Raw genomic sequence first — 27639 nt, 5'->3', positions numbered from 1 at the left:
TTCTAATTTTTTGACAAAGTTTAGTAGAAAAATGAAATTAAATCTAGACAAATAAACCATACGATAATCATCGCGTTGAAAAAAGATCTTCTCAAGCCCTTATCCATGAAGTGAACTTTAATTTGTTCCTAATATACTTATGTTAAAAAGGAAAGTGTCTTAAAATATGGTAAATGAATAAGGAATTATTTTGACTCCTTTTTACATTTCAATAGTCTCTATCAAAAAATTTTAATTAACGCAAAATAACAAAACCAGCCTTAAAAGGAATATATTTCAAAGAAAAACTAAGTTCAACTAAATAATTGACTCCATGTTTTACTTACTAGTAAAAATATTGAGATGTTTTTATAATGTTGGTGGCACGAATGGATCTTGTCCCATAATGTACCTTAAAAATCTACAAAAGCATTTTCATCTACAAGAGAAAAAAGTTGGAAAAGAAATTAAAAAAACCACTATCACACCCTCCCCATAAGTTGCCAAGTATCAAAAGAATCCATTCCTTCAAATATAAACGATTTTGTTCACGTAGCATGTCGTCACATAAAAATGAAATATTTCACATGTACCATATCGAAGTCGAGTGAATAATCACTCATAAAAGCGCATTTCGAATAATCCAAAAAAAAAAAAAGTAAATCAATCTACGAGAACGATGATGAACCCATTAGCGCGTTCTATTTCAACCTCAAAGTTTCACAAAAAATTTCTATGAAAAGCTCACGCTCGGTGTTAACATATTTTATAGTAAAACCCGAGTAAAGTTAATTAATTACCAACTCATCCGCTAAATATTCTACTTACCCAAATCTGAATTCAAATCTCCCTCTTCTCACAATCATTTAATCTCCTTCATCAATTAATTCACATCTTTGAATTTTTTTTTATATGAATGAAAATAATTACGGTCATATATGTTTTTATATATATTTTTCATGTATGTCCTATATGATTTTGTTGGTCGCCAGACAATATGAGCCCTGGCTCTGAAAATCAGCACACTCCCTGCCAAAAAACATCGATCGATGCATGTATCGTATCACCCTCTTTCTTATTCCGTTCGCAGGAAGGAGCAGGTGTTTTCCTCCTGAAGAAAGTCAGGGTCAAATCAGTCTCCTTTGCTTGTCAGAATATTTCTCAGCCAGCTAAATATATATATATATATATATATATATATATATATTATTACAAAAGAAGAAATAAAAATAAAAATAAAAACCAACATTTCAAATGGGAAATTGCAAAATCAACTAAGGCCGACACGGCTCACAATGACAACGATGAACAGTTTCAACTTGGGGCAGACCTATAGTATTAGACTGTCCAAAAGAACAAGCTAGGTCACTTATATATACCATACTTGTATCGACAGAAACATCTTTTTTTCCTTTTTTTTTTCCTGTATTTAAGTATAGAAAAAGGACTAAAATAAAATAAAATAAATCTATAATCTCTTATCACCTAATAATACATGAAGTGGATCTTGTGTGACACTAATATCCAAAATTTTTTTGTGCAAATAAAAAAATTCTAAACTATGTTTGTCGCGACACAATTACTCGAACTTCTTTACTGGTCGCCAAAATCACTGAATTATGCCAACTATGACACCAATGTCCTAAAATTCTATCAATTGGTACAGATGTTTGAGTATTAGTGATGCAAAAAAAAAAAAAAAGTTCGGGATATAGTGTGTATTCGCGTGTAATTATATGTATATTGGGGTATTTACGTAAGCGTGTAATTGTGTGGGGGTTTTAGTGGTAAACAAAGGGCCTTTTCGTCACGCTGGTATAAATTTGAAATTTTGGTGACATAAAAAAAAAGTTTAGATAACAATGTCGGATAAGCGAATTTAGGGTTCCGACGGAAAAAAAGAAGAAGGCTTGTACGAATATTTTTGAAAAGAAGAAGAAGAAGAAGATAGAAACCCTAATTTCCCATTTCTCTCTTTCCCTCTGTTGATATGCCAGCACAAACACACAATGCCATATAGCCGGAACAAGTAAAGATCAGAAGAGAATTTTGCCAAATTTGCAAAGTTGGCCAAGAACAAATTTTCTAGGTTCAGCCTAGCTCTGCCTTAGGCCAAGTGATGTAATGAATCATCAAACATACAATAAAGTTAGATCACTCCATTAAATACACCAATCATACGATTTTAGATTTTTTAAGGCTCCATTTATTTCGTGAAGAACGAGTAATTCGAAAAATCATTTTTAAAAAAATGATTGAATGGAAAAATATTTTCATTAGACACAATGATATTATTACTGATAATCAGAATATTTTGTAAATTATTCGTATTTTGCGAGATAAAGAGAGATTAAGTTGACCCACCGGGTGGTCGTCGCGCTGATTTGCGCTCGGTTCCTTTCACGAGAGGTTTTGGGATCAAAACTTCGTGGTGCCGATGTCTTACCTGGGTACTGTGGTGCCAATATTTTTTTTTTCGCCGGCCACACGGACACCTTAGTTATAAAAAGAAAAAAAAAAGAGAGAGAGATTAAGTTGAAATTAAGTGAGATTAGTGTGGTTGTTTCTTCTTCTTCCGGTGCGCCCCACTGGTCCTGTCCCTCTCAAATTCTGCGCACCACCCTCGCCTGACAGGCCGTATCATCTCCCTCGCCCCCCGCAGATGGAGCTTTGCCTTTGCCTTTTCTTTTCCTTTTCTTTTCTTTTGCTTTTCTTCCTCTTTTTTTTTTTCTTTTTTTTTTTAAATTTTTTTCCCTTCTTCTTTTTCTTTAAATATTTTTCGATCTTTTCTTGGTTGGTTTATGGGAACAAATCATGTTGTCACGCTGTGGCAAATGCACTGCAACGAGTCTTTTGTGAAGCCAAAGTGGGAGAAGATGGACTGAAAAGGACTGGCAAAGCAAGAGAGAGAGAGAGAAAGAGAGGGGGGATACAAAGGGAAAGTGAAGATTTCGAGAGCACACCATTTGTGTTTCTTTTGTCGAACATGTTCATGACTTTCATCCTGGGACTAGACCATGGCTCCCAACAAGCTCTTCCCTGCTGTCTTCTTCTTCTCCGTTATTTTCATGATTCTGTTTTCTTGGTTCCCTCCTCTCTGTCTCTGTTACGAGCCTCGTAACCATGAAGGTTATACACCCATCAAGCTTTTTCTCGTTCCCAAACTCGGGGTGTGTGTGGTGGTAAGTAACTGATTACCCTCTTTTGGGTGTTCTTTCAGTGGAGGCTTTGATCGGTGTGAGGAGAGAGTTGAATGATCCGCATGGAGTTCTGAACAACTGGGATGAAGATTCTGTCGACCCCTGTAGCTGGGCTATGATCACTTGCTCGAGTGACAACCTAGTCATTGGCTTGTGAGTTTTTCCTTTCACATTTTGCCATGGCGAATTTGGTTTTTCCGTTTTCCTTTGGTTGTGTACCTTGAGAGTTCTCCTCCTGGATTTTTCATTTTTTCTCGAACCTGGTTTTGCAGAGGAGCTCCGAGCCAGTATTTATCAGGAACGCTGTCCGGGACGATAAGAAATCTCACTAATCTCCGACAAGTGTGAGAAAACAGGACATGCTCCTTCAAGTTTATTCGTTTGTGTTTGGCAATTTTTTTTTTTTTTAAATTTCTCGTTCAACCTCTGTTTGTTCGCTTTAGAGAAAAAAGGAAAAAACAGGGGAAGGGCAAATGAACGTGTTGGGTTCGGAAGGTTTTCGTTGTCTTGTGTTGTGTCCATCCTCAGTTTGTTGATTTTGAAAAAAAAAAAAAAACACATGCTTGACCAGCTTCAGTTTTTTCTGTTCTGTCGAATAATTTTGCTTAACATGCATGTCCTGTGGTTCTTTTGAGTCTTGTAGGTTACTGCAAAACAACAACATCTCAGGCAGCATCCCACCGGAGTTGGGGTCTCTTCCAAGGCTACAGACTTTGGATCTCTCCAACAATCACTTCTCTGGTCCAATTCCTGAGTCTCTAGGGAAATTGAGTAGTCTACAATATCTGTAAGTACCTTAAATTTTTTTCTGTTGTTTTTCCAGTTTTCTTTTGTCTTTGCTTCCAGAAAATTGTTAATCTAAACCATTTGGGTCCTTTTTTTTTTTTTCTGGGTTATGAGCAAATTGTGATTACTATTTCATGTTCGTTCCTTCTTGCTGCCTTATGTTTGTCATTTTTCCTTTTTCCCTTTTTCGAGGCGCTTGATGTTGTCTAACACTCTGTTTTGTCCTGTGGCGAGGTTAGGAGGCTAAACAACAATAGCTTGTCTGGTGCTTTCCCTGTGTCTTTGGCCAAAATCCCGCTGCTTGCTTTCTTGTGAGTATGGTTCTCTCTCTCTCTCTCTCTCTCTCTCTGTTTTTAACGATTCCATGTATTGAGAATCATAACCATGCAGCTGCAAAACCTCAAAAGAACGCCTAAAAAAAAGGGGAAAATCAAAGCTGAATGTTTGGGTGCTGGGTTTCATTTATTTTCCCCCTTGAAGGACTTTTGGTGATGATACTCTCTGGGTTTTTTCAGGGACTTGTCTTACAATAATCTCAGTGGACCTGTGCCCAAATTCCCTGCTAGAGCATTCAAGTATCAACTCTCTCTCTCTCTCTCTCTCTCTCTCTCTCTCTCTCTCACACACACACACACACACTTCAAAATTGTTCCTTATTTGGTTTCATGTTTGTAATTTATTTTTGTATGGTTGAAATATGCAGTGTTGTAGGAAACCCATTGATATGTGGAAGAAACCCAATTGAAGGGTGCTCTGGATCAACCACTCCTATCCCTCTTTCGTTCTTGAATACTTCTGCTGGTAACTTCTTCTGAACCTTCGGTTTTATTTTAATTGTTCTTCTCAAGACAATCCTCTGTACCTAATTGAACTGTCCTCTTATTTATCTTTTTTGTTATTCATAGTCCTTTTGGTTTTATACAGATGAATCTAAGTCCAAGAATTTGGCAATTGCACTTGGGGTCAGTCTCAGCTTTGCCACACTTGCTCTGTTGGCTATCGGGTTCCTCTTGCATGCAAGGAAAAAGAAAACCCATACCATCCTCAACATCAACGGTTAGTGTCATCATATTCCTTAAAAAACCATCTCTTTTGTGATATGTCATTGACTGGGGCCATGTTCTGATCGGGGCATGTCGACTATTTCTGCAGAGAAGCAAGAAGAGGGGCTAATGAGCCTGGGAAACCTCAAGAGCTTCACTTTCAAAGAGCTGCAATCGGCGACTGACAATTTCAGCTCCAAGAACATACTCGGCACCGGAGGTTTCGGGAATGTATACAAGGGGAAGCTTGGGGATGGGACTATGGTCGCGGTGAAACGTCTAAAAGACGTAGTCGGGACAACCGGAGAATCCCAGTTCCGGACTGAACTGGAGATGATCAGCTTGGCAGTCCATCGCAACTTGCTACGATTGATTGGATACTGCGCCACTTCGAACGAAAGGCTTCTGGTCTACCCCCATATGTCAAATGGTAGTGTTGCTTCAAGGCTCAAAGGTTTGTGCATAGTCCCTTTTGTCAAATCGACGCACTTGACTGGTCACACTTCAATTTGATCTTTCTTGAAGCAATGCATATCGTTATACACTGTCATGATGGCTCTATTGTACCTATAGTGTTGCCTTACGTATGATTATGGTTCCTGCTCTAATAAACTGGTTTCTGATACATTTATGACCTTCGGTTGTACAGCAAAACCGGCGCTAGATTGGAACATGAGAAAGAGGATAGCCATTGGAGCTGCCCGGGGTCTCCTATACCTGCACGAGCAATGCGATCCCAAAATAATCCACAGAGACGTGAAGGCAGCTAATGTGCTCCTTGATGACTATTTTGAGGCCGTCGTCGGTGATTTTGGCCTCGCGAAGCTTCTGGACCATGCTGACTCCCATGTCACGACCGCAGTTCGTGGTACAGTTGGACATATTGCTCCGGAATATCTCTCGACGGGCCAATCATCTGAGAAAACTGATGTGTTTGGCTTCGGGATTCTCTTGTTAGAGCTTATAACAGGAATGAGAGCTCTCGAGTTTGGCAAAACAGCGAATCAGAAAGGAGCAATGCTTGAATGGGTAAATCACCTCTGCAGATTCTTTTTGTGCATGAGCTACAACTAGGCGTTTGTGTACAATACAAGAATGCGCAAAGGAGCAGCTTAAGTTAGCATTCTGGCATTTGGCTATACGTCTTCACATACCGTGTACTGCTCAAAAGTCCAATGCATCTTTTGGTTCTCATAATTCTGGTATCAGGCTACAAACCTTTGCATATTGCTCATTGCTCATTGATACCTGTTTCAAACATTGTACACTTGAGGCATGTTGTTTAGACGGCACCATTTCAATCTCCATAAATGGGCTTTATTTTTTAACTTAATTCTTGGTAGGTCTGAGCATTCCCTTGCAAATTATGCGCATTTAGGAGCCTGTTAATTCTTAAGTTCAATCGACAAGTCATTAGAACGTTTCCGAATTCAGTGTCGATCCCCATGCATTGCTCCCCGTAGATTCGCGGACCTGCAAGCAAATTAGACATGTTTTCTCTTACAGCATTTCGTTTTTTTAGTTTTCTGTTTCATGTTTTTTGGCAAGGCATCTAACACGTTTAGATTTTTGCGACAGGTGAAGCAAATACATCAAGAGAAGAAAGTGGAGCTTCTGGTGGACAAAGAGCTGGGGAGCAGCTACGACCGGATCGACGTGGGAGAGATGCTCCAGGTGGCGCTCCTGTGCACCCAGTACTTGCCAGCCCACCGGCCCAAGATGTCCGACGTCGTGCGGATGCTGGAAGGCGACGGGCTCGCCGAGAAATGGGCTGCGACCCACAACCACTTGAACCCCACGACGAACTTCTCCCTCATCACCAGCACAGCAGCCAGAGCCAACAGCCACGGCCCCGACCGGTCGAGCTTGTTCGGCATGTCGGCCGACGAGGACGACGACGACGACAACCATTCCTTGGATACCTACGCCATGGAGCTCTCCGGCCCCAGATAGCTACTTAACCAGGAAACTAGGAAGGAAAGCAAAAGAAAGAAACAGATAGCGATGCGTGAGCGTGATTCTTTACAGCGACTTTCAAAACCCTCGTGCCTCTTTTTTTTCCAATCTTTTTCCCCGGTGGCAGTAGTGTGTACATACACATCTCTCTCGTTTTCCTTTCTCTTCAAATCTTTCAGTTTTTTTTTAGGGGGTCGTTCTTCTTCACTGTGCAAAGATGTAGATGGGGGGAAACTGTGTTAAGGACCATACAGAGATTACACAGCCTTTGTTGGGCCCTGTTCTTGTGCAGGAGATGGGAAGGACAGACGCCTGCTGTGTTCTGTCCCCGAGCATGGGACAGAGAGGTTGAGAGAAGTTTTGAGATCCTTTTGTGGGTATTTGACTAGGAGTTGGTGGGGAGAGTGACATGAACATGACTTGCTGGAGCCTGCTTTATTCGGCTAAAGTGTCCGAACTGTTGGTACACTACAGTCTTGTCGAGCGTGAGTTGTTACGGGTCGTTTTCTCTTTGATGCTCTTTTGCCGTTCTTGGTCTTTTTGCCTTGGGGTGGCGCGCCACTTTGTTCATCTTTTGGCCCCCCTTTTGTGGCTTCCATCCATGTTCCTGGCATTTTTAAGAATCTCGATGCCCTCTTTTCATCCTCGCCTTTTTTTTTTTTTTGAAGAAAATTTCATGGTGTATGAACCTTGATGTACTTTGTTCTTAAAACACTTCTCGATGGTGATTTCGGCTTTGCGTTTTCAAAGTTAAATCATTTGTCTTGTACACGGGACACGGCTTTTCTAGCACTAGTGACGGACTATTTTCGGTCGCGGGTAATTTGAATGCTTGTGTGAGGAGTCGGGTTTAGGACTCCCCTTCAAGAATCCGACTAGGGTTCGAGTCGGTTGTGTTGGGGGGTTTTGCCTTAGGTTTTTCGCATGGTTGGGGCACTGTCGGCTATGTGGTCATCCCTAGTGTTATCTTGTTCTTTTAGAAGCTTTTCTTGCGCCGGTGAGGAGTAGTGGATCAACACAAACTAGGCGTCGATGATCGCCAATCTCCATTATGACCTTTCTTACTCCGCCGGCCACGGAGCCGTCATCTTAGATCAGAAAATTTTCAGCTTCTCTCTCTACTCGGTCTCCAGTTCGCATTCGACATGGTGTTCGTGCTCTCGAGCCTGTACCGTTGTCCTTCAAAGTCTTAAGGCTTTCAAAGCAAAAGGACTTACTGGCAATGCGATGCGATCCTTTACAAACACGGAGAAAACGAAGCGCAATTATCCCAGGGCCCTGTGCATCGTGTGATCCAAGGCCCACCATTATCTTTCCATGAGATGAATGTGCAGGAAACAATAATTTTTCATTTATAAAAACAAATCACTATATGTTGATACTGCGGCTCTCTTTATTTCGCAAAAAAATAAATCGTTCCAAAAATATTTTTCTAAGAACGATAGCTTGTATCGCTTACAAAAAGCGATCATTTTTCCAATGAGATAATTCGCGAGACGAAACCCGAACAAGTGACCTCCCTGTTAAATTCTTCATTAAAAGGAACTTTAAAGTGGTCTTGAATTTGATCTGCTTCTTTATATGGACACGCATTACATGGGGACGTGTCCCGTAAGTTCTAAACCTATTAAATGGTTGTCGATTCAGTCATGACCTCTTTAATTTTGTCAATTTCATCCTAAATCTCTGCGCTAAATCTCAACGTAATATTTGGGACCAATTTCCGCTGGAAATCACAGATGCGGTGGTGGGTCACGTAGGACGGCCGGCAATAAGCAAACTGCTACGTCGGTGATTTCCAATGAAAATTGACCAGAACGACCACAATGGAATTTCACACAAAGGTTTAGGATTAAATTGGCCAAATTAAAAAAATTACAAATAACTTTGCATCAGTACAATAACAAATCAATCACTGATTGGGTAATTTTTCTCATAGTATATTAATAAGATACAAAAGAGGGAAAGGTGAATATCCATGGCAGATTCCTCCTGCTGATGAGCATATGCGTCGGCTCAAACTCGAAGTCACTGTCCTAATAAACGTGCAAAGATAAAAATAAAGCTTTGTGCCCTTGTTTAAACGTTTTTATTAGTTGGCTTGGCTCGGTTTGGAAGAATAGGATTAACATGAGACTTTGATGTCTGTCGGCTACTTCTTCTACGGATGGATGGATCGTCCCAGCAAAATCTTCCCACTTCTTTTTGAACACCAAAGGGTAGAAGCTGTGAATTTCTCATGTACCATCCTCGTGTCATTGTGTAGGTTGTTTCGAGAAAATTTACACCTAAGTAACTTAGCTCGAAAGAGTCTCTCTCTCAACACTTTCTCTTTCTCTCTCTCTTCCCTTCTTAGCCACCGCCATCACGCTTGAGCCACTGTCGTCGCTGCACTGTTGAACCACCTTGAGGCGGCCCATAGTGCTCGGGAGCGAGCGCACACACATTAAGGGTGCGTTTGTTTCGTAGAAAACTTCATGATGAAGGAAAAGACTTTCTGTGAAATCACCTTTTAAGAAAATGGTTAGTTTTTCTTCGCTTGGTGAAATGCGGCCGAAAATGTCTTCTGGTATTTTGATCTCATTTTGAAAATGATTTCAACTTCATACTTTATCTAGAGCAAAAAAATAAATAAATTGTATTTTAAATTATATTTTAATTTTTTAACTTAATTCTATTTTTCTCTCTTTTTTTCTTTTCTTTTCTTTCTTTTTTGTTTGCCTCTTCTTCCTTGCCGGTCATCGGGCCTCGAATGGCCGTCGACTAGCCACAAACACAGCCGGTCACAGTGCGACGGAAAAGAAAAAAACAGGAAACAAAAGAAAAATAAAAAAGAAAACATAGTATAGTAAAGATATCAAATATTAAATTAAAAGATAAAATATTAAAAATAAAACATAATGTAATAAAACATTGATTATTAGAATAATACATAAATTATTAAAAAATTCAAAAGAAGAATTTTAGAAAGTGTTTTCACCTTTTTAGATTGAAGAATTCTTTTTTCTAAATTTATACATCAAATTTTTCTTTGATGGGAAAGCATTTTCCGTTAACTCGTCATTTTCGGCGAATCAAATGAGTGAAAGTCCGAAAAATCAATTTCCGAAAAACACTTTCCTTGAAACAAACGCACCTTAGGTGGATTGGATTTGGTGGCTAGTTTTTATAATGGGTTCGCATGGATCAGGCGTATGGAATAGGTTCGGTGCCTCACGTCACTAAGTGTCGGTAATTTCATATTTTGGTTCGCTCGCCTGTTATCCTGTTCATGAGATTAGTGGAGTATTTCATGAGCTCAAGATTTATCCAATTAAAACGAAACATGCTCGAAGTCGTTGCCGATAGCCGACCATTTCTCGGGCTGAAGTTCATAATTAGAGATCTCCGGTAATGTACCAGGGCCAAGAGAGGGAGAGACGGAGATTATTAGAACAGACAAGGAATGGACCAGGTGAAGTCCATTCAGGCGACGCCGACGGACAGCAATGGCCGAGAATCTCTTGTATTTACAGCGACGATTGGCGCTCGACCAACCCCCTCCTCCACCAATCTCCACCGCAAAACATGGCTGCGGTGGGGCCCCTCCGCTGTGCCCGAGTGCAAACCTCCGGCGAACAATCTGAACCGTCCGATCTGTGGCGTAGCCTCGGCCAGCGTCTTTTATTTTGGCGTGGGGGGGTGGCCCACCGGAAAGGCGATGCCTTTCGTGATGACGGTGACGGGCTTTTCCTCCACGTGGATCGCACGCTCGATAACGTCTCATTTGGCTTAACCAGGAAACGACGTAGATGAAAGAAATTACGAGCATTGGAAAGCGCGTCCGATTATTTCGCAAAAAATTAATAATTTAAAATTAAAAGACGGATTAAATCATTTATAAAAATAAATGAACGAAAAATAATTTTATAATTTTCGTAAATTTTTAGACACAAATAATTATTGGTAACGAAAGATTTTTCATTAACTAATTATTTCAAGCGACATATGTGATTACTTCTAGGAAAATATTTACCAGATTATCTAATTTTCGCCCAAAAAAAATGGAGCCTCAATCTTCTAAAGATTTAAAATTGCTAATCTTGTGCAATTGTGGAGCATTTTCATTTGAAGTTTTTATGCCGATTTATCTTCAATTCAAGTGATCAAACGCTGTTAAGAGCGAAACGACACAATGGCTTAATGTGATTTAGGCACGCTGGGGCCAATTTAGGTGAAAAGGAAGGAAAAATATGAAAAGAAAATCAGAAAATGTAGATGATGAAAATACTTTTGGCCAGATCATTATTCGAAATAATGAGTGTACTTCGTGCTTTAATTTAAAACAAGTCAATTCACGCACTTATTTTAAAAAAAAATCGAAAGATATTTTAGGTCCTTACTTTAAATTTTATCAAAATCTTGCATAGATGATTAGAAAATTAACTAATGATCCGATCCAAAGATCATTGCAAATCTACCACCGGCTTCCGAAGCGCCAAGTGTTGAAATGGATAAACGGGGGACGCTCAGAAACGGCGAGGAGGACAGCCATGGATGGGGTGCAGATGGGGAACATTATGATCTGTGGGGGTGGGGCATTTACGAGTCAAAGGCCACTTGACCAACGTGTAAAAGCCCGACCAACCCCCCCTCTCTCTCTCCGGCTCGTTATTCAAGTTTATCATCGGATTCGAGGACCTCCACGAAACTTGGTTGCTGTCTTTGTTTTTGCCAAGACCCATCTATGTTTTTTTTTTTTTTTTTATAAATCTCCTGCCAAAAGTCCAAGACCCATCTTCAAGACACTCCTTTGCGCGATTATATTTTGGCTTTTCGATTTTTCGTCGGCGCGATTATCCCTTTGGGCCAGAGACTTGACTTCTCGTGGAAGATCAGTCTTCTTCTCTCCTTGGTGACACCCTCCATGGTTGGCCATTCGAGCGTCCCGTTTCTTGATTCGGGTAAATTCTCGACCCATTGGTTTCTCTGTGATCGTGGCTTGTGTGCTATTTCAATGAGTTTTTGGTTTTGGTCTGTGGAGATTCTTGGATGGTATTGGGTTTGATGAGTATTGTGGAAAAGATGATGTTGTGGGGTTGCACTTTCTTCTTCGTTTGATTAAATTCGAGATGCGGTTACTAAAAGAATGGCCTTTTTGTTCTCTGAGACTGTAACTACGCTTCGTTCGCGCTGGTTTGTTTAATTGTGTGCTCGCGCAGTTGTTTTCTAGCGGGATCAAGAATATCCTCTGCTTTTTCACTACTTTTTTTTTTTATAAATATTTCACTGTTTCAGGATCTTGCGTCAATTTGCGACATTGAAAACCACTCCTAAATCTCATCCACCTTGAAGGAGATTTGGGGTGGCGGAACTTCACATTCCGTCGATTTCCAATTGAAGATGACAGCAGTAGTTCGGTTAATTCGCCAATCTCGAGCTGCTTTCGGGCACCGACATTATTACCACCCCTGTAATCTTTCCAGGAGACACAAACTATTGGTCTATTCGAATTTAACACGAAGGCTGCCCAGGTGCTATGACGAAATAGCTGTATTTGGACAACCTAACTTAGAGAATTCAAGAGCTCTCTCTGTCGATGCTGCTAAAATAAGTACTGGAGGTTTGTTCTTTCTGGATGCATATGATGTGAATCTTTTCGATTGAGTGTAAGCCATGAATTGTATCCCTAGCTATACTTGTTTCTCTGCAGATGCAAGTCGAGCGGGGCCGCTCATCGAGTATGACCGTCGAATTGCTGCGGGTGAACTTGTGGATGGTGATATGTGCCAGGTATGATGCGTCAAGCTTCAGTAGAAGAACAAAAGTCTGCTGCCTCCTGATAACTAATGGGTTCCACCAGTGTGCGTTGGTATGTGCATCAATTGATATGTGAAAATAGATTTACCAAAAATGGTGAAACTAGCACTCAAGCGGTGCATGTTCAATTGAGTGTCAAATGCCTAGCGTATCTTGTAGAACATGACCTTGCTCTGTGTTTTTCCATCATTGGTTTTACCCCCTCTCCTTCCTATTTAGAGAGAATTTTTACAAGGATATAGCATAGTTGATCTTTAATTAGTGAATATTAAATAAGTTCTAAACGACAGAAAGTATGAACTAGTAGGGACATGCTCATTTAAGTTTGGAAAGGCGCATTGCTGAACCTTTATATGTGGGAGACCGTTACCTAATTCTGAACATGAAGGTTTTATCTGATTTATAAGATTCACATGTCTAATGCCGAATAAGAAACACTGATTCCTATATGCTCAATCTGTTACACTGTTAATGACCTTTAATTGAAGTGATATTGAGTAAGATAATCTAAAGAGAAGTTTCTGTTAGTTTAGCAGTTTAAATAATGAAGCTCATACGATTAGCTTGCCAGTTGGATGCATCGTTCGTGCCTGGATGCACATGAATATGGTTCAGGAAAAATGAGGTAAATATGGGGCATTTGTTACAGTGGTGTGAGACAGTAGCTGTTTGAAGCATCCTTTTCCTCACCTTTCATACTTTTAAGCTGAACTGTGCTCACTATTTTCTGTTTTCAGCTCTAGTTATGGTAGATAAATTGTTATTACTTTTTGGTGCATAGGGAATGCAACTCCTGAGTTGAGTTTCAAAATGTTGGCAGTCGCCAAAACGAAAATCTATCTATTTCATGGTTTTCAGTCGCATCACTCATTAGATGCCATAAGACAAATTACTTTCCAGATTGGCTTGAGTTTACTGTGTGCAGTTGTTTCTAATTGGTTTTTTGTTGAATGACGTGCACATTGTGATTATTTTAGGTGGGCACTCTACAAGAGCTGCAGAGACTTTATGATGAGCTTGTCGCTTCAGCTGATGCCTGTAGATTGGATCGTTATTCTTCAGAGAAAGCAGGAAGGTACTGGGTCAACATTCTCAGTACTTAGTCATTGTAGTTCTTTCTCCAATTTCAGTAACTTTTCCCCTTGTCATTTTTACTGTTAAAAAACGATTCTTTTGCCCGTCATTTCTCAAAAACTAAGTTCTTGAATTTGTGTTTTAGGAGTCGGTGGTTGTGGTCTCGTTTTATGCCGCAGAGTACATACTCACCTGTGAAAGGTCTCTACCTATATGGTGGGGTAGGCACCGGAAAAACCATGTTGATGGACTTGTTCTTCAATGAGCTGTAAGTTATGATTTGCCAATTTAATATTTTACTGGATCATCTCGAGAGATGTTATGCAGTATTTGAGATGGTTTGAGGGAAAAATTGCGGTGACATTATCATGTTCATTTCCGATTGACTTTTCTCATCTTTCTTTACTGATGAATGTTGATGTGCCCTTCATGATAGGCCTGGAAATTGGAGGAAAAAGAGGATCCATTTTCATGACTTCATGTTAAATGTCCATGGTCGCTTGCAAGTAAGAATATACGTGTGTTCTTTCTTATTTTGAAGTGTCATTAACTAGTTTTTTCCAAATTGAGCTTGGCGGTTGCTTCTTTTAGACCTTCAATTGTGTATGGCACTTAAGCCCTGGAATATTCTAACATTAATAGTTAAACAGAAATAAGTTGTGTATTTCATATATGGCGATCATATGAATGCTCTGAAGCTCTTTGTTGCTGATCTCCTCAGCCATATCTAACGTACAGATACTTTATCTGTACCAAGTTTGTCTAATTCTATATCCTTGCAGAAACATAAGGGTGTGGCAGATCCGCTCGAAGTTGTTGCAGGAGAAATATCTGATGAGGCGATTTTATTATGCCTCGATGAATTTATGGTATAATAAATTTGGAATTCTAACGAGGCTGATGTACTTTTGGATCTTATCTGAGTTATGTTAAGTGTCTCTTAGTGGCATGGTTCCTTTTTTGTGTGGACCAGGTAACTGATGTTGCTGATGCCTTGATCCTTAACCGTCTATTTAGGCATCTATTTGCTAATGGTGCCGTAAGTGACAACCTTTCTGGGATTTGTTGATCTTTCTACGCATCATTAAATTGGAAAAATTCAAGCTGGATAGTTGTAAACTTGTCATATATTTTTAACTACTGTGGTGCAACTACAGATACTTGTCTCAACTTCAAATCGTGCTCCTGATAATCTCTATGAAGGTGGACTGCAGAGGGATCTTTTCCTGCCGTTCATTGCCGCTTTAAAGGTGTGTGTATTTACTTTAGTCAGTTCGTAGACTTGCCACACTCATCTGCTCAAGTTTAATGTTTTTATGTATTGTTCTTGCATCTGCTCAAGTTAAAGTTCTAATTCATTTCTGGTGTCCTTTCTATGCAGGAAAGATGTGTAGTTCGTGAAATTGGATCTCTTGTAGACTACAGAAAGATGACTTCGGTGCAGTTGCTTAGCTCTCTCTTCACAGAATTCCACACCTGCCACTCAGTTGACAAACAACACATCTCTATACCTAACTTGTCTTTATGTCCAATCTCAGGCAGAGCAAGGTTCATACTTTGTTGGCGACAATTCATCTGCATATCTCCTGCAAAAGTTCCAGCATTTGATTGGGGAACACACAACCGCAAGACCTCAAGAGGTTGAAGTCGTAATGGGACGCAAACTGAAGGTATGTGCCACAAAATGTAGTGACCACTTGTATCCTTTTGTTATATCTGAGGCTACTTGTGGTTCTCTCCCTTGACTGCTTTACTTTGTATCCTGCTTAGGTTCCGCTTGGTGCTAATGGATGCGCCTATTTTCCCTTTGAGGAACTATGTGATCGGCCTCTTGGTGCTGCAGATTATTTTGGTTTATGCAGTAAGTCATTTTTAGGTGTTTTAAGAAGTGATAGTAGTCTAGGCACTGACAAACTTAAAACCACTTTTTATGCAACGAGTAAACTAATCAAACTGAAGGGAATGTATACATGTCATAATGCTAACTGCTACCTTCTGTCTTTTGTTTATCAAGTTTCTTGATAGCTATCGTTCTTGCGTGGGCACAGAAACGATAAAAAAATCGTGATTATGGTCTTCTATGAGGTTGAATAAATTGACAAATGGATATTAGTAGATCCTACTCAAGCTAGGGGCATCCAAAATGCCAATCATTAAATTGAAATAGGTAGAGCAATAAAGAGCTTGGAGATGTTTCTTCTTCATTCCACTGTTAGAGGTGCCAACTTTGTGCCTTCTCATTATTATCTTAAATGATGATTCTATTTGTCAGATTTTGGGTTACATTCTCATTCTTATTTTTGTTTCATAGAGAATTTTCACACACTGGCATTGGATGGCGTGCCAATTTTTGGACTGCATAATAGGACTGCAGCTTATCGGTTTGTCACTTTAGTTGATGTAAGCCTTAAATCTGAATAAGTTTGTTCTTTGAGATCTTATATTATTTCGGTTTTTTGGCTTCACAATTTGCTTGGGGTTGTTTTAAACCCCTCTATCCTCATTAATGTGTAGTATATCTCAAAGAAATATGCTTTCTTCCTTAGGGACCGTATCTGGTAAATAGTCTGATGATATTTTTAAACTGTCGAGGATGCCCTTTGGGGATCAGTTAAAGAAAAACACAATCTTCACACTGGAAGTTAAAGTGGGTACCCAGTAGCCTAGGCTTTGCTTTAGATAGCAAAATCGATTATTTTTTTAGAATTTGTCCTTTTTGTTGGCTCATTTTCTCTCAGGGTTAGGTTTATGGGAAGTTTTTGGGGAGGCAATTAAGTTAACTACGTTTTACCTGACTGATTTCCAGGTATTGTATGAAAACAAGGCTAGGCTACTGTGTACGGCTGAGGGCAGCCCACATGAAATTTTGGATAGGATAGTGACAATTGCAGATGCACAGCAGATGTCACCTAGAACCTCTTCGAGGTCAAGGAGAAGTGACAATTTGGACCTTTGCGTTGACAATGAACTCGGATTCGCTAAAGACCGCACTATTAGCCGGTACGCAAACCTCCATTGCTTACTATTAAGAGTATTTTATCAATGACTGCTATCATAAACGATTTGCAGACTCCGCGCCGCAAAACAAAATGTGTTGTTTCAATTACTTTATATTGGTTTAACTACTATCGACTGATTCACTTATTTTTGGAGATCTCTGTGAATATTTGAGGCTACCTCTTCCACTGAGGCTAGTGAGGCACTAAGCGTCGTCTTGTGCTGCTAATACATCTAAAATTCGTGATAAGTTGTGCTTTTCCATGGATATACTTATATGTCAATATGTGGACAACTGTTGGTGGATGGCAGAGATGCATGGCATGGGATTATGAGTTATAAATCCTATAATTGTGTACCTTAATGATCTTATCATCAGAACAGAGAATTAACTCATCCTCTAAAGCTACGGTGTACTTTGCTCATGACTGAATAAGCCGGACTATGTTGCTGAAATTGCTGAAAGTTTGTTCTTTGGCATTCGGTGGTGGAAGGTGGCTGCTTTTGATAGTTTCTGTACCTGATTGAGAGCATTATTTTCGGATTAGCGGTACCTCGTTCCGTTGATTAGATCTTCAAGATACCCCGTGCATGTAGTCTTTATTGGCATGCTTGACCATAGATTTACTGTGGACCTCTGATGCTGCTTGACCCTCCGAGTTGTCCATTCTTATCCAGTTAGTAATGATTAAGCTGATTCGTTTAGAGTGTCCTCTTGTGCAAATGATCATTTGTGGTGATTTCACCGATTAAGAGGTATTGGTGCAGATTAACGGAGATGAACAGCAAGGAGTACCTAGAGCAACACACGGCCATGTTGTCGGGGAAGCACATCGCCGAATAAAGTAGCGAGGCAAATACCGTAACAGGATGAAACAATAAACTCAAAGGCCGGCAATCAAACTGTTGTAAGCATTAATAATTTGCTAGGACGGGTATGGCTTTGGTGACTATACTAACCGTCTACCCGATGTTGATTCGAGCCGGCGGAATAACTCCCGATTCTTTGCCTCTGAAGGCCTGTTGTAACTTAGATGGGAGCTGTAGCAAATGGTTTTAGAGGGACAGCTTCAGCCAATGGAGGAGATTATGCTAATCGGATCTTATGGTCACCGTTCACTGTATCCTGAGATGACTGTCTTGAAATTTGATGTTATAAATATAGCAAGGTTCTAGCCAAAATAAGCGAATTCGGATGACTTTTTTGTTGGGGTGTGAGGTTAAGAATTGTAAGCCACGATCTGTTTGGCATTTTTTTTTATTTAATGACAAAGAAGCCCACCTAATTAAGTAAATCACGGATTAATGAAATATTCACTATATTTTGACCAAAAAAAAAATATTCACTATACTTTTGGGGTATTTGACGATTTGTACCCATATAATATGCAGGGCAAAAAAAAAAAAAAAAAAGAATCTGACAAGAATCAATCAGAATCTCATTCAGACCGAGTAACCTTGTACTATTCTGGCAATGTTGTAAAATTTGCCTTGGACTCGAGGCGGTTCAAGGAAACCAACTAGATTCTGAAGAAGAAACTGAAGCATTGTGCAGAGGGAGGAGGCCTTTGTAAGACCATCCCCGGTTTGATCAGTAGAAAAGACATGGAAAGATCAATAGTTCCTCGAAGAAGAATGTTGTCGAGTATGATGATAGTCGTTCTCAATACGATTAGCGCGCTTATGAAATGTCACATTTCAGTTGATCTAACCTTCGAGGTGGCGTCGCACCAGATATTAATGGGTCATTTTAGAGGAGTACCCATATCTTCCAAAAGCCAATACGGTCAGGCATGTCAGCTCTAGGTATGGAGTCTTATCGAGCCGCTTTGATCTATAGCTCAAGGCCTTTGATCTCTACCCGAATTTGAGCACTACTATTTGCCAAAGCGCGAAAATCAGATACGGCTCTAAGACGCGGTATAGTCCACACCCCCCAAGTAGGCATGTTACCCTAGGATAGTGTTGGAAGGATGGGGAAGACCATACTTCAAGGTCCATAATGTGACTCGGAATAGGTACTACATCAGCGTAGCGAATAGAATGAGAAGCAGAAATAACTCAACTCTCTGGTATGAATCGAGAATGTTAGGTCAGGACAGACCTTATGGTCAATCAAGCCTACTCTCGACAAGCCATGCTTGGCTCGAGTGAGATAATAGTCAATTGAGCCGGAAGAAACTTCATCCCAAAAGGACGACTGAGATCTAGTCTTAGCTTAGCAATTCCCATTAAGCCTTCTCCTATAATGATCAAATCATCCACATAAAGCATAGGTTACAAAACGTCTTGATTGCTCTTGCGAACATATAATGCTTCGTCTTTGAGAGCTAAGATAGAAATTCAAATTGCTCGATATTAGTATTGAATTTGGCATACCATGCAAGTGGTGCCTGCTCCAATCCATACACGGATCTCCGGAGGTGACAAACCTTACCGAGAGGACAACCGTAGCCTAGGAAGAGGTTTCATATATAATTTCCTAGTAAGATGGCTATTCAAGAATGAATTCTTGACATTCATCTCAAATAAATTCCATCGAGGCGTTGATGCAACCGCAACGAGCTTCGCATGAGATAAGTTGTGCAACATGGGCAAAAGTCTCCTTGCAATCAATGCAGAACGACTGTGGAAAGCCTTTAGCTACAAGCCGTGCTTTCTAGGATTCAACAGATCCATCGAAGTTTGTTTTGATCTCACAAACCATTAGCAGCCTAAGTAGCCTTACTGGGGAAGATCAACTGAGTCCCACGTATGAATCTTTTCTAATGCCTGTGATTCTTCAGACTTTGCTTGCTGCCACTGAGGGTTAGACCGAGCTTCCCCACAGAATTTAGGTTCGCAAAAGGTAGCAGAAGAACAAAGACAATCTCAAAGATGAGAGGGAAGCTGTCTTATCCTAGAGGAGTAGCGAGGAACTAAAGAACAAGGAGAGAGATACCGAGATGCTCGAGTCCACCGACGAGGTAGGCTCCACTGAAGGTGTGGCGGTAGTTGCGGGCACTTGCTCGAGCTCTGAAGAACCTGAAGATGGGTCATCCGGCATGGTTATAGGAGGCTCTCTCTCAGGCGCCGGCAAGGTGTCGGGAGGGCGCTTCCGATTATCCTTTTTGGATAGCTAAAGTATAACAGATACACAGCGAACTTTGGGGACACATATCTCTACAGTTCAGTAAAATTTGAAGCAAGCTCCGACTTTTCAGATTTTCATATGTGCTCCCATTCAACTTCTGAGAATTTCAAAATGATCCGTAGGAGCAGAAGCCGACACCATGTTCGAGGATCGACCGCTTACGACCAGGAGTTGAGCCAAGGCATTGGCCTCCCGCCATCGGTGCCAACCTCTTTCTAGGTGGCAACATCAGAAAAGGGTCAACCCCCAAGGTGAAAATTGCAAAAGAAGCCGAAATCATGGAGCACTATCGAGGTTTACTAAAGTACGGGTCCTTCCGTGCAAATTTCCCTCAAATTTGTTTGTGTCACGTACTTTTGAAACGATTATGAAACCCTCGAAAGATTTAAAGTACTGATAGTCCCTATGCTGGGTATGGGTGTTGGTATACCAAACTCCAGTAGAGGGTTATCCACTCACTTGTCCATTCTCAGCACATCTTTTATTGCTCTTTAACAATTCAATCTCTTCTTTGGTTGATGCCACAAAAAATATCAAATCGGTACACCCGTATTGTGTTTAACTAATACTAATTTCGTATCATATAAACTCTCATGCTACTAATACACTAGTACCGCATTTAACCCAAAATAGTGTAACCGTGCCAAATTTGCCTTCAAAATATCTCGAGTTTATAATAATTTGAGATAAATGTGGTGCGAATATAACACAGGCGTATCAATTTTGAAGGTTTTGTGATACCAAATTAGTTTGGCGTAAATGCGATATCGATGTGCCGATTGAGAGTTTTTTGTGGTTGCCGTTTCTTTTTCTTTGGGGTAAATGTGACACCAATATGCCGGTTTGATATTTTTTATGACACAAATATTAGTTTGGCATAAATGTGGCACGAATGTACAAATTTAAGAATTTTTGTGACACAATAGTCGTTTCATTTTTTTGAAGGCTATTATAAGCACTCACTCTAATCCCCCATGAACCTTAATTAACCACTTAAATGTCTCCGACTTTATACCCCAATTGAGAGGGCAAAACATTATTTTGGGAGGCTTTGCACTTGGTTACGCAAAATCCCGTAACTACATGCACAACATCAACAGAAAAATTTCGTGTTTTATTTTTTATTTGATTTTCTTTCTCTTCTTTTTTTTTTTTCGGGGGTAAAGTTCTTTCTCTTCTTTTATGTCCTAATTATATCCATTTTTTTTTATCCCATAAAATGCTCTCAACTTTTACGTTTATCTCAATTCTACCGGCCTAATACCCAAAAAACCCCTCAATTTTAGTATCTGTCCCAATTATATCCAACTTTTTTTTTTTATCTTATAACCCCTCTCCAACTTTTGCTTTTGTCCCGATTCTACTACCGACAACCTTTTGTTTATAATAACATTTAGTTAATCCTACATGGCTTGAATTTTCTCATCGAATTTACTAATGAATCTTCACAATATCGAAAACAGTAGTTTTCAAGGATGACAAGATTTGAGATTATTCGTCCAAATAATCAGATCTCTACGTCTTGTCGCTCTTTGGGCTGTTAAGTGCCGGGAAGAATCCAAAACGCATCGTCTTGAGTGATTCTGTATCTCCCGACAATGTATAGGAAAAGCCAAAAGGAGAGAAGTTGGTTTTTTTTTTTTTTTAATTATCAAAAAAGTCTTAAAATTTATTGTAATTGTGCTAATTCAACACTAATTTTTTTTTTTGCCGATTTATTCTTAAACATTTTGTGATAGTGCCAATTCAATCCAAACCAGCAAATTTTGATCGATTGGTGATGACGTTGATGTCGGCCGACCAGAGAACTAATATTTTTAATATTATTTTGGTTCTTTTCTATTTTTTTTTTTTATTTTTCTTTTCTTTTCTTTTCCCTTCCCTCTTCTTCTTCAGAGGGAGGACGGTCTCGCCAGGGGTCGACGAGGTTGAGCTTTGCTTTGTCTCGCCCAGATTTGAGATGGCGAGGCGAAGCATCGCGGTCCCGATTTCTCTCTCTTGCGCTCGCTTGCCATGAACGGGGAGCTCAATCCAAGAAATCACAAATCTCTTCACATCGCTCTCGTGTCACCTCGAAACCCTTGACCGGACCTGTGCAATCAGAAATGGAGGAGAAGGGGAGGACAAGTGGAGATCGTCGGACACCGTCATTTCGAAGCTGAATCGGTCGCTGAACCTCCACGGCGGCGACAGTGACGAGGATCCCGCGGTTCGGTTTCCGGACACCGCCTTGTCTCTCATGTGCTTTTCAAAGCTCCTTAGGCCAGGAAACGACGCGCGGCCGGGTCTCGTAGTTGGTGTTTCTAGTTGGGTGTTCATGCATTTTTATGTTTCTGGTTCTGAGTGTTGAGCATACGTGTTTGGTTCGGCGGTCGATGACACGGTGAAGACGATTTCTGCGGTTTTGTTCTCTTCAATTAAGCTACGACGTGGTTTCGCTTCCGAAAAGAGGAAGAAGATGGGAGGGAGGAAGAAGAGGAGAGGAGAAGAAAAAAAGAAAAAGAAAATAAAAAATAAAAAAATATTAGGTTGTCGGTCGGCCAGCGTCCATGTCAGCGTCAGCCGACCAAAATTAGCAGGATAAACAGAATTGACATAATTATAAAATATTTAGGTCTGAATTGCCACTGTTATAATAGGTTTAGGATTTTTTTAGTAATTTTCTAGATTTTTTTTTATGTCAACTTTGCTGATGTGTAAGTCATTAACTACGTAGAAATGTCACGTAGGATTAACTAACGGTAATTACGGATGTAAGGCTAATCGTAGTAAAACCGAGATGAAAGTAAAAGTTGTGAGTTTTTTATGAGACAAAAAAAAAATTGGATATAATTATAACGTATGCTAAAGTGGTTTTTTTTTTTATTGTATTAAGCTGGTAAAATCGAGACAAAACTAAAAATTAAAGATTTTTTATGAGACAAAAGTTTTAGATGTAAATGGGAGATATGTAAAATTGGAGGATTTTTTTTTTGCATATTGGGCCCTTTTTTTATTATTATTTTGCTGTATTCATCGTAATCAAATCCAAATGAAAAGATTTCGCAACTGATTCGAAAAAGTGACAGAAAAGCAAAGACCATATTCCAAGATTGAATACTTACGAGCAATCCATAGCGAAGCAGTACCATGAGAGAAAAGGTGAAAAGAACTCCCGTCGAAGAGCGTGGGCACAGTATATAAAAAAAATCTTTTAGAAGCACATATTCCTTCGGAGGGCGAATGGGGCGTGATTGAGACGGATTCTTCTCCCAATTAACGAAGAGATCTTGGCGGGATATGCTTTATTATTTGATACATTGTGCTTTTTTTTTTTTAGGGTTTTTTCGTAAACTGAATTGAGGAAAACGTGGAGGGACGTACTTGCGTGAGAATCATATGACATAGGAAGTTGCCAAGCCCCTTCCACCGTCCAAATCTTGTCATGGACAAATATCATGTTGTGGCCCCCCCCCCAAGAGAGCCTAAAAGCGCGCCACAATTATTGCACGTGGGCCACTTTCGTGGGGCCCAGCACGAAAATATCACGGCTCGGTCCAACAACATACGACGTGGTTTCGGGACTTTTAATTCGTGCGGCGGGATACTTTCAGTTCGAAACGTAATTGAAGACTGATCCCCAAATTTACTTGAGCTGAGAAAAGTATGTCGCGATTTGAACATATATTCTATGGCATTCCAATCGAATGCGTAGCCAAATTTCATTTATTGGGTTTGACTTCCCCATACCAATTTTAGTTCTCTTCTGTTTTTTTTTTTTTTGTCAATCAAGATAGGGTGTTTCGGATGTGCTTTTAACTCGGAAAGTGCATCGAGAATAAATTTGGTATCAACCATTCTCATAATTCCATGCCCCCTCAAAATGTTCGACATTAAATGCGTATGACATTAAAGATCAGTTTCCTTCTTATCGTAAAAGACTTTAAGGAATCATGAGAATTTAAAAAAAAATCTGAATTTTTTTTTTTATGAAAATGATCGCTCGTATCACTCGAATCAATCAGTCAATGAAATGTATTTTCATTACCGACAATAACTTTCGTGTAAAAATTTTGTCATGAACGATGAAATTTCTTTTCGTTCATTCGTTTTTGTAAGTCATACAAGCGATCACTTTTTAAGAAAAAAATATTTTTCAAATCATATATATATGTATATATGTATGAATGCCTCTCAACACACGTCATAACATTTTCATATTTGATCTCTATGTCTTTAACCCTACTCTTCATTTCACATGTTCTATCGCATATTGGAAAGATTTATTTTTTTTTAATTTGCCTTCATTGCCTTTTTTTTTTTTTTTAGGGTGCGTGTCAACAACAAATTATAGTTGCACGTTCTCCACCTACCAACGGCCAAGCTCGCTTGCTATTCACCAAAATAAATCTACGAGGCCTTTTCTCAGCCTTGCTTGGAATTGAAAATACTGATTAAAAAAAAAAAAAACTTCTTGCGTATAAAGCTCTCCCCAATCTACTCTCATGCATGTGGGAAATTCAAGAAAATAGGAGCACCTACCCATCTTTCGGATCCATAAAGTCATTTCTTTAACCCGCCACCCAAATTGAGATTGTTAATTATGTTGTGAAACGAAGCGGAAATTGATGGATCTCGTTATTCGAGTTTTTCCGAGAAAGAAGAAATTAAATGGAAAAATCAACGAAAAATGTTAAAGGACGTCAGAGATTTACGTTATTTGATCCGATGTGTTGGTACTGATTCACTGTGAATTTAGAGAATACGGAGTTTACAATTGCTCGGTTACCTGAGGTGTTTTCCAGTTTTAAATTACGTCCAAAGCAAACCCTCAAAGTTTATTTCGAAATCTTTCATTGAAAAAGATCACTTTTTTTTTCCATTGGAGAGAACATTCTACCACTCTCTTGTTAATTTGAGTCTCAAATTAAAGAAACGAGAGGAAACCCACTTGGATCTAATCTTTTTTTTATCTTCTCAGAAGCTCAAAATCAAAAGATGTTCTCAAGCAATTGCTATGCAAAGCATGTAAGAAAGTCATTCGAGCTCAAGATTGTGAGCAGATGAGAACGTGAAACGAAATAGTTCACCAACTCTTCCTCTCTGACGCCTTTCCAAAAAGAAGATGAAGCACCCATCACTTCCATTCTCCTATAAACACAGTACAAGTCAATCAGCAGACATAAGAGGCCGAAAAGAAACAGAGAAAGAAGAGCCCGAGAAACGGAAAAAAAAAAAATGGAGAGAGAAGACGCGAGCGCAAACAAGGCCGAGGGCGACAAGCCGGTGGTTTGCGTTCTCGACGCCTCGACTTACGTGGGGTTTTGGATTCTCCAAGGTTTGCTGAGCAAAGGGTACCATGTTCATGCCGCAATTCAGAAGAATGGCAAGTTTTCTTCCAATTTTCAGCGTCTTTTTTGAGGACCCTCTTGAGGTCCGATTGCTTCTTTGCTCAAGGTGTTCTCTTTTCCATCTCTTTGCTGCGTTTTTTGGCAGGAGAGAGAGAGATAGTGGAGAAGATTCGGGACATGGCGGTGATTGAAGAGAGGCTGGTGGTTTACAGTGTGGAAGTGTTGGATTACGGGAGCATTCTTGAAGCTCTGAGGGGTTGCTCTGCTCTGTTCTGCTGCTTGGACAGCTCAGATGGTTATAACGACGTGAGAAAACCCTTCAAGACAGATTAAATCGGCAACCAAAATGAATCGTCAATTCATCTGGTTGGTTTGAGAAGAGAAAAAAATTCGATTTTTTGGGTTCTTTTTTTTTTGATTTTTCAGGAGAAGAATGTGGATTTGGAGGTGAGAGGAGCGATCAACGTGGTGGAGGCGTGTGCGCGGACCAACAGCATTGACAAGATTGTCTTCAGCTCGTCTCTCACGGCGGCGATATGGAAAGACAACATCTCGTCCCAGGAAGACGTGGACGAGCGGTCCTGGAGCGACCCGGAATTCTGCAGGAAGTTGAAGGTACCGTGTACCACTTTTGGATCTAATGATTCAGTTGATGTCGATTTCCGCCCCATTTTAACGAGCATCATACGAACGACTTATCGCGATCGACGGCGCCTCTTCGATTAACGGGCGACTCAGGATGGAAAACTAATGACGGGTCCATCGATAGAGATTCGATTATCGTGATCGGCCAGAAGCCTTCAGCTTCTTTGACCGTGTCCTTAACTGCTCTCGTTGTTTCCGTTGATCTTTTATTGGGTAGACTCGTTCTTTGGACTGGGATTGGATCAGAATGTGTGGTTGTTTTGTTTTGGTGTAAATTTGACTGGTGCAGCTGTGGCATGCCCTGTCGAAGACGTTGTCGGAGCAGGCGGCGTGGGCTCTGGCCATGGAGCGGATGCTCAACATGGTATCCATCAACAGCGGACTCGTTCTAGGCCCCTCTGTGGCCCAACAGAATCCCAAATCCACATTGGCTTACCTCAAAGGTTTAACTCTTTTCAAACCCTTTTTTCTTTTCCTTATTACGTGACACTTTCAAGCAGTTCCTCAGGAAGAACTAGCAATGAATTTTACTCGGTAATACCCCCGCCGGGTCGCGATGCAGCAGTGGCGAAGGGATAGACTTCTCGATCGTAAGGCGAGGCGTTCGTTTTCTCGCACAAGCGGTTTTTGTCCGCCATCGATTGGGTTACGAATAAAAGAGCGGGTAGCAACAAACCGTGTCTAAATCGATTGGATGAAGCCGCTCGTGGGACTTTAATGAGGGGATGGTCTTTCTACCTAGTGCATAGGAACTGAACATGTTGCTGAAGTATCAAATTTTACGTGCAGGGGCTTCCCAGATGTACGAAAGTGGCGTCCTCGCATTCGTCGACACTAATTTCCTAGCCGACGTTCACATCCGGGCGCTAGAGGACCCCTCCACGCGGGGCCGGTACTTCTGTTTCAACCAGGTGGTCAACACCGAAGAAGCAGCCCTGAAGATCGCGCAGCGGCTCAGCCCTCTCATATCCCTGCCCCCAAGGTATGAGATCCCGATTGCATATCGATATTGAGGGAGTCGCAAACTGCCTTCATTCGCGCGGGGTAAACAGCGGGTTTTTGTTTTCCGGATGCAGGTACGAGCAGGGCAGCGAGGTGTTCGCCGAGAGGCTGAGGACCAAGAAGTTGGACAAACTAGTTGAAGGAACTGCGTATTGAGGATTTGATGCATTCTCCCCTTTTCCCCTGTTTTCTAGTATTCTCTGCTTTATATGTCAAAGTACATGTATTCTTGGTCCATTTTCAGTTGCATTTAGGTTCATTTTCATGGTGATGGTAAGTGATTGCATTCCAAAAGAATAAAATAACAAACATGAAAAACAATCATCTCATGAGTAAGTAAGGAACACCGCGAGGAACATCTGAAGAGAAGATTCACTACCAAGACAAGACATTTGCTTCCTCACCGGACATCCTCCGGACTTCTCAAACCAGACCTTGGGGTTTCCAATTTGGACAGGACGAACTGACTAAGAATTCGACGATCCGATTATTGATAACTAGTTGAGAGGTCCGTGCAAATGTGCAAAATCAGAACTCAATTTACGCGAATGTAGGATCTAATTTCATAAAATATATTTGCTTTCACTAAGTTATATCAGTTCATTTCCAGGTCTAGTTCATGCAATTCCTATATTTGATGCATCCAAATCATGATCACCGAGAGAATTACCAAAAAAGTTTTAAGCTTGCTACAT

At 40.3% G+C, this 27639-nt stretch overlaps 3 protein-coding genes across 3 annotated transcripts; all 3 read left to right on the top strand.

Moving 5' to 3' along the window:
• Positions 1–2816: 2816 nt before the first annotated feature.
• On the top strand, positions 2817–7585 carry LOC115736145 (probable LRR receptor-like serine/threonine-protein kinase At2g23950). The gene is made up of 11 exons (XM_030667668.2): positions 2817–3108; positions 3200–3332; positions 3452–3523; positions 3823–3966; positions 4205–4276; positions 4481–4540; positions 4669–4766; positions 4890–5021; positions 5118–5462; positions 5658–6037; positions 6587–7585. Exons 1-11 carry the CDS (start codon positions 2997–2999, stop codon positions 6959–6961), a joined length of 1923 nt encoding a protein of 640 aa, XP_030523528.1. The 5' UTR covers positions 2817–2996; the 3' UTR covers positions 6962–7585.
• Positions 7586–11595: 4010 nt separating this feature from the next.
• LOC115736213 (AFG1-like ATPase) lies at positions 11596–17912 on the top strand. The gene is made up of 15 exons (XM_030667785.2): positions 11596–11907; positions 12242–12566; positions 12657–12736; positions 13741–13838; positions 13983–14105; positions 14274–14343; positions 14620–14706; positions 14811–14876; positions 14995–15087; positions 15219–15275; positions 15376–15507; positions 15608–15698; positions 16149–16237; positions 16644–16837; positions 17603–17912. Exons 2-15 carry the CDS (start codon positions 12347–12349, stop codon positions 17676–17678), a joined length of 1476 nt encoding a protein of 491 aa, XP_030523645.1. The 5' UTR covers positions 11596–11907; positions 12242–12346; the 3' UTR covers positions 17679–17912.
• A 7202-nt stretch (positions 17913–25114) lies between these two features.
• On the top strand, positions 25115–27559 carry LOC115736218 (cinnamoyl-CoA reductase-like SNL6). Its single transcript, XM_030667793.2, has 6 exons — positions 25115–25332; positions 25443–25603; positions 25724–25912; positions 26232–26385; positions 26732–26924; positions 27019–27559. The coding sequence occupies exons 1-6, from the start codon at positions 25185–25187 to the stop codon at positions 27098–27100; spliced, it is 927 nt and encodes a 308-aa protein (XP_030523653.1). The 5' UTR covers positions 25115–25184; the 3' UTR covers positions 27101–27559.
• Positions 27560–27639: the final 80 nt, after the last annotated feature.

Source organism: Rhodamnia argentea, chromosome 4, assembly GCF_020921035.1.
Source record: "Rhodamnia argentea isolate NSW1041297 chromosome 4, ASM2092103v1, whole genome shotgun sequence".
NCBI lineage: Eukaryota > Viridiplantae > Streptophyta > Magnoliopsida > Myrtales > Myrtaceae > Rhodamnia > Rhodamnia argentea.
The sequence above is the reverse complement of the archived record's forward strand: the minus strand, read 5'-3'. Positions and strand labels throughout refer to the sequence as shown.

What these genes read in the sequence shown, in the direction of transcription:
- LOC115736218 (XM_030667793.2), top strand. Translation starts at nt 25,185, where the DNA reads ATGGAGAGAGAAGACGCGAGCGCAAACAAGGCCGAGGGCGACAAGCCG. An exon ending in TGCCGCAATTCAGAAGAATG is followed by an intron (nt 25,333 to 25,442) that starts GCAAGTTTTCTT and finishes GTTTTTTGGCAG; the next exon opens with GAGAGAGAGAGATAGTGGAG. An exon ending in CACATTGGCTTACCTCAAAG is followed by an intron (nt 26,386 to 26,731) that starts GTTTAACTCTTT and finishes TTTTACGTGCAG; the next exon opens with GGGCTTCCCAGATGTACGAA.
- LOC115736145 (XM_030667668.2), top strand. Translation starts at nt 2,997, where the DNA reads ATGGCTCCCAACAAGCTCTTCCCTGCTGTCTTCTTCTTCTCCGTTATT. An exon ending in CTCACTAATCTCCGACAAGT is followed by an intron (nt 3,524 to 3,822) that starts GTGAGAAAACAG and finishes TGAGTCTTGTAG; the next exon opens with GTTACTGCAAAACAACAACA. An exon ending in TTGAGTAGTCTACAATATCT is followed by an intron (nt 3,967 to 4,204) that starts GTAAGTACCTTA and finishes TGGCGAGGTTAG; the next exon opens with GAGGCTAAACAACAATAGCT.
- LOC115736213 (XM_030667785.2), top strand. Translation starts at nt 12,347, where the DNA reads ATGACAGCAGTAGTTCGGTTAATTCGCCAATCTCGAGCTGCTTTCGGG. An exon ending in TCTTCAGAGAAAGCAGGAAG is followed by an intron (nt 13,839 to 13,982) that starts GTACTGGGTCAA and finishes TTTGTGTTTTAG; the next exon opens with GAGTCGGTGGTTGTGGTCTC. An exon ending in GACTTGTTCTTCAATGAGCT is followed by an intron (nt 14,106 to 14,273) that starts GTAAGTTATGAT and finishes CCTTCATGATAG; the next exon opens with GCCTGGAAATTGGAGGAAAA.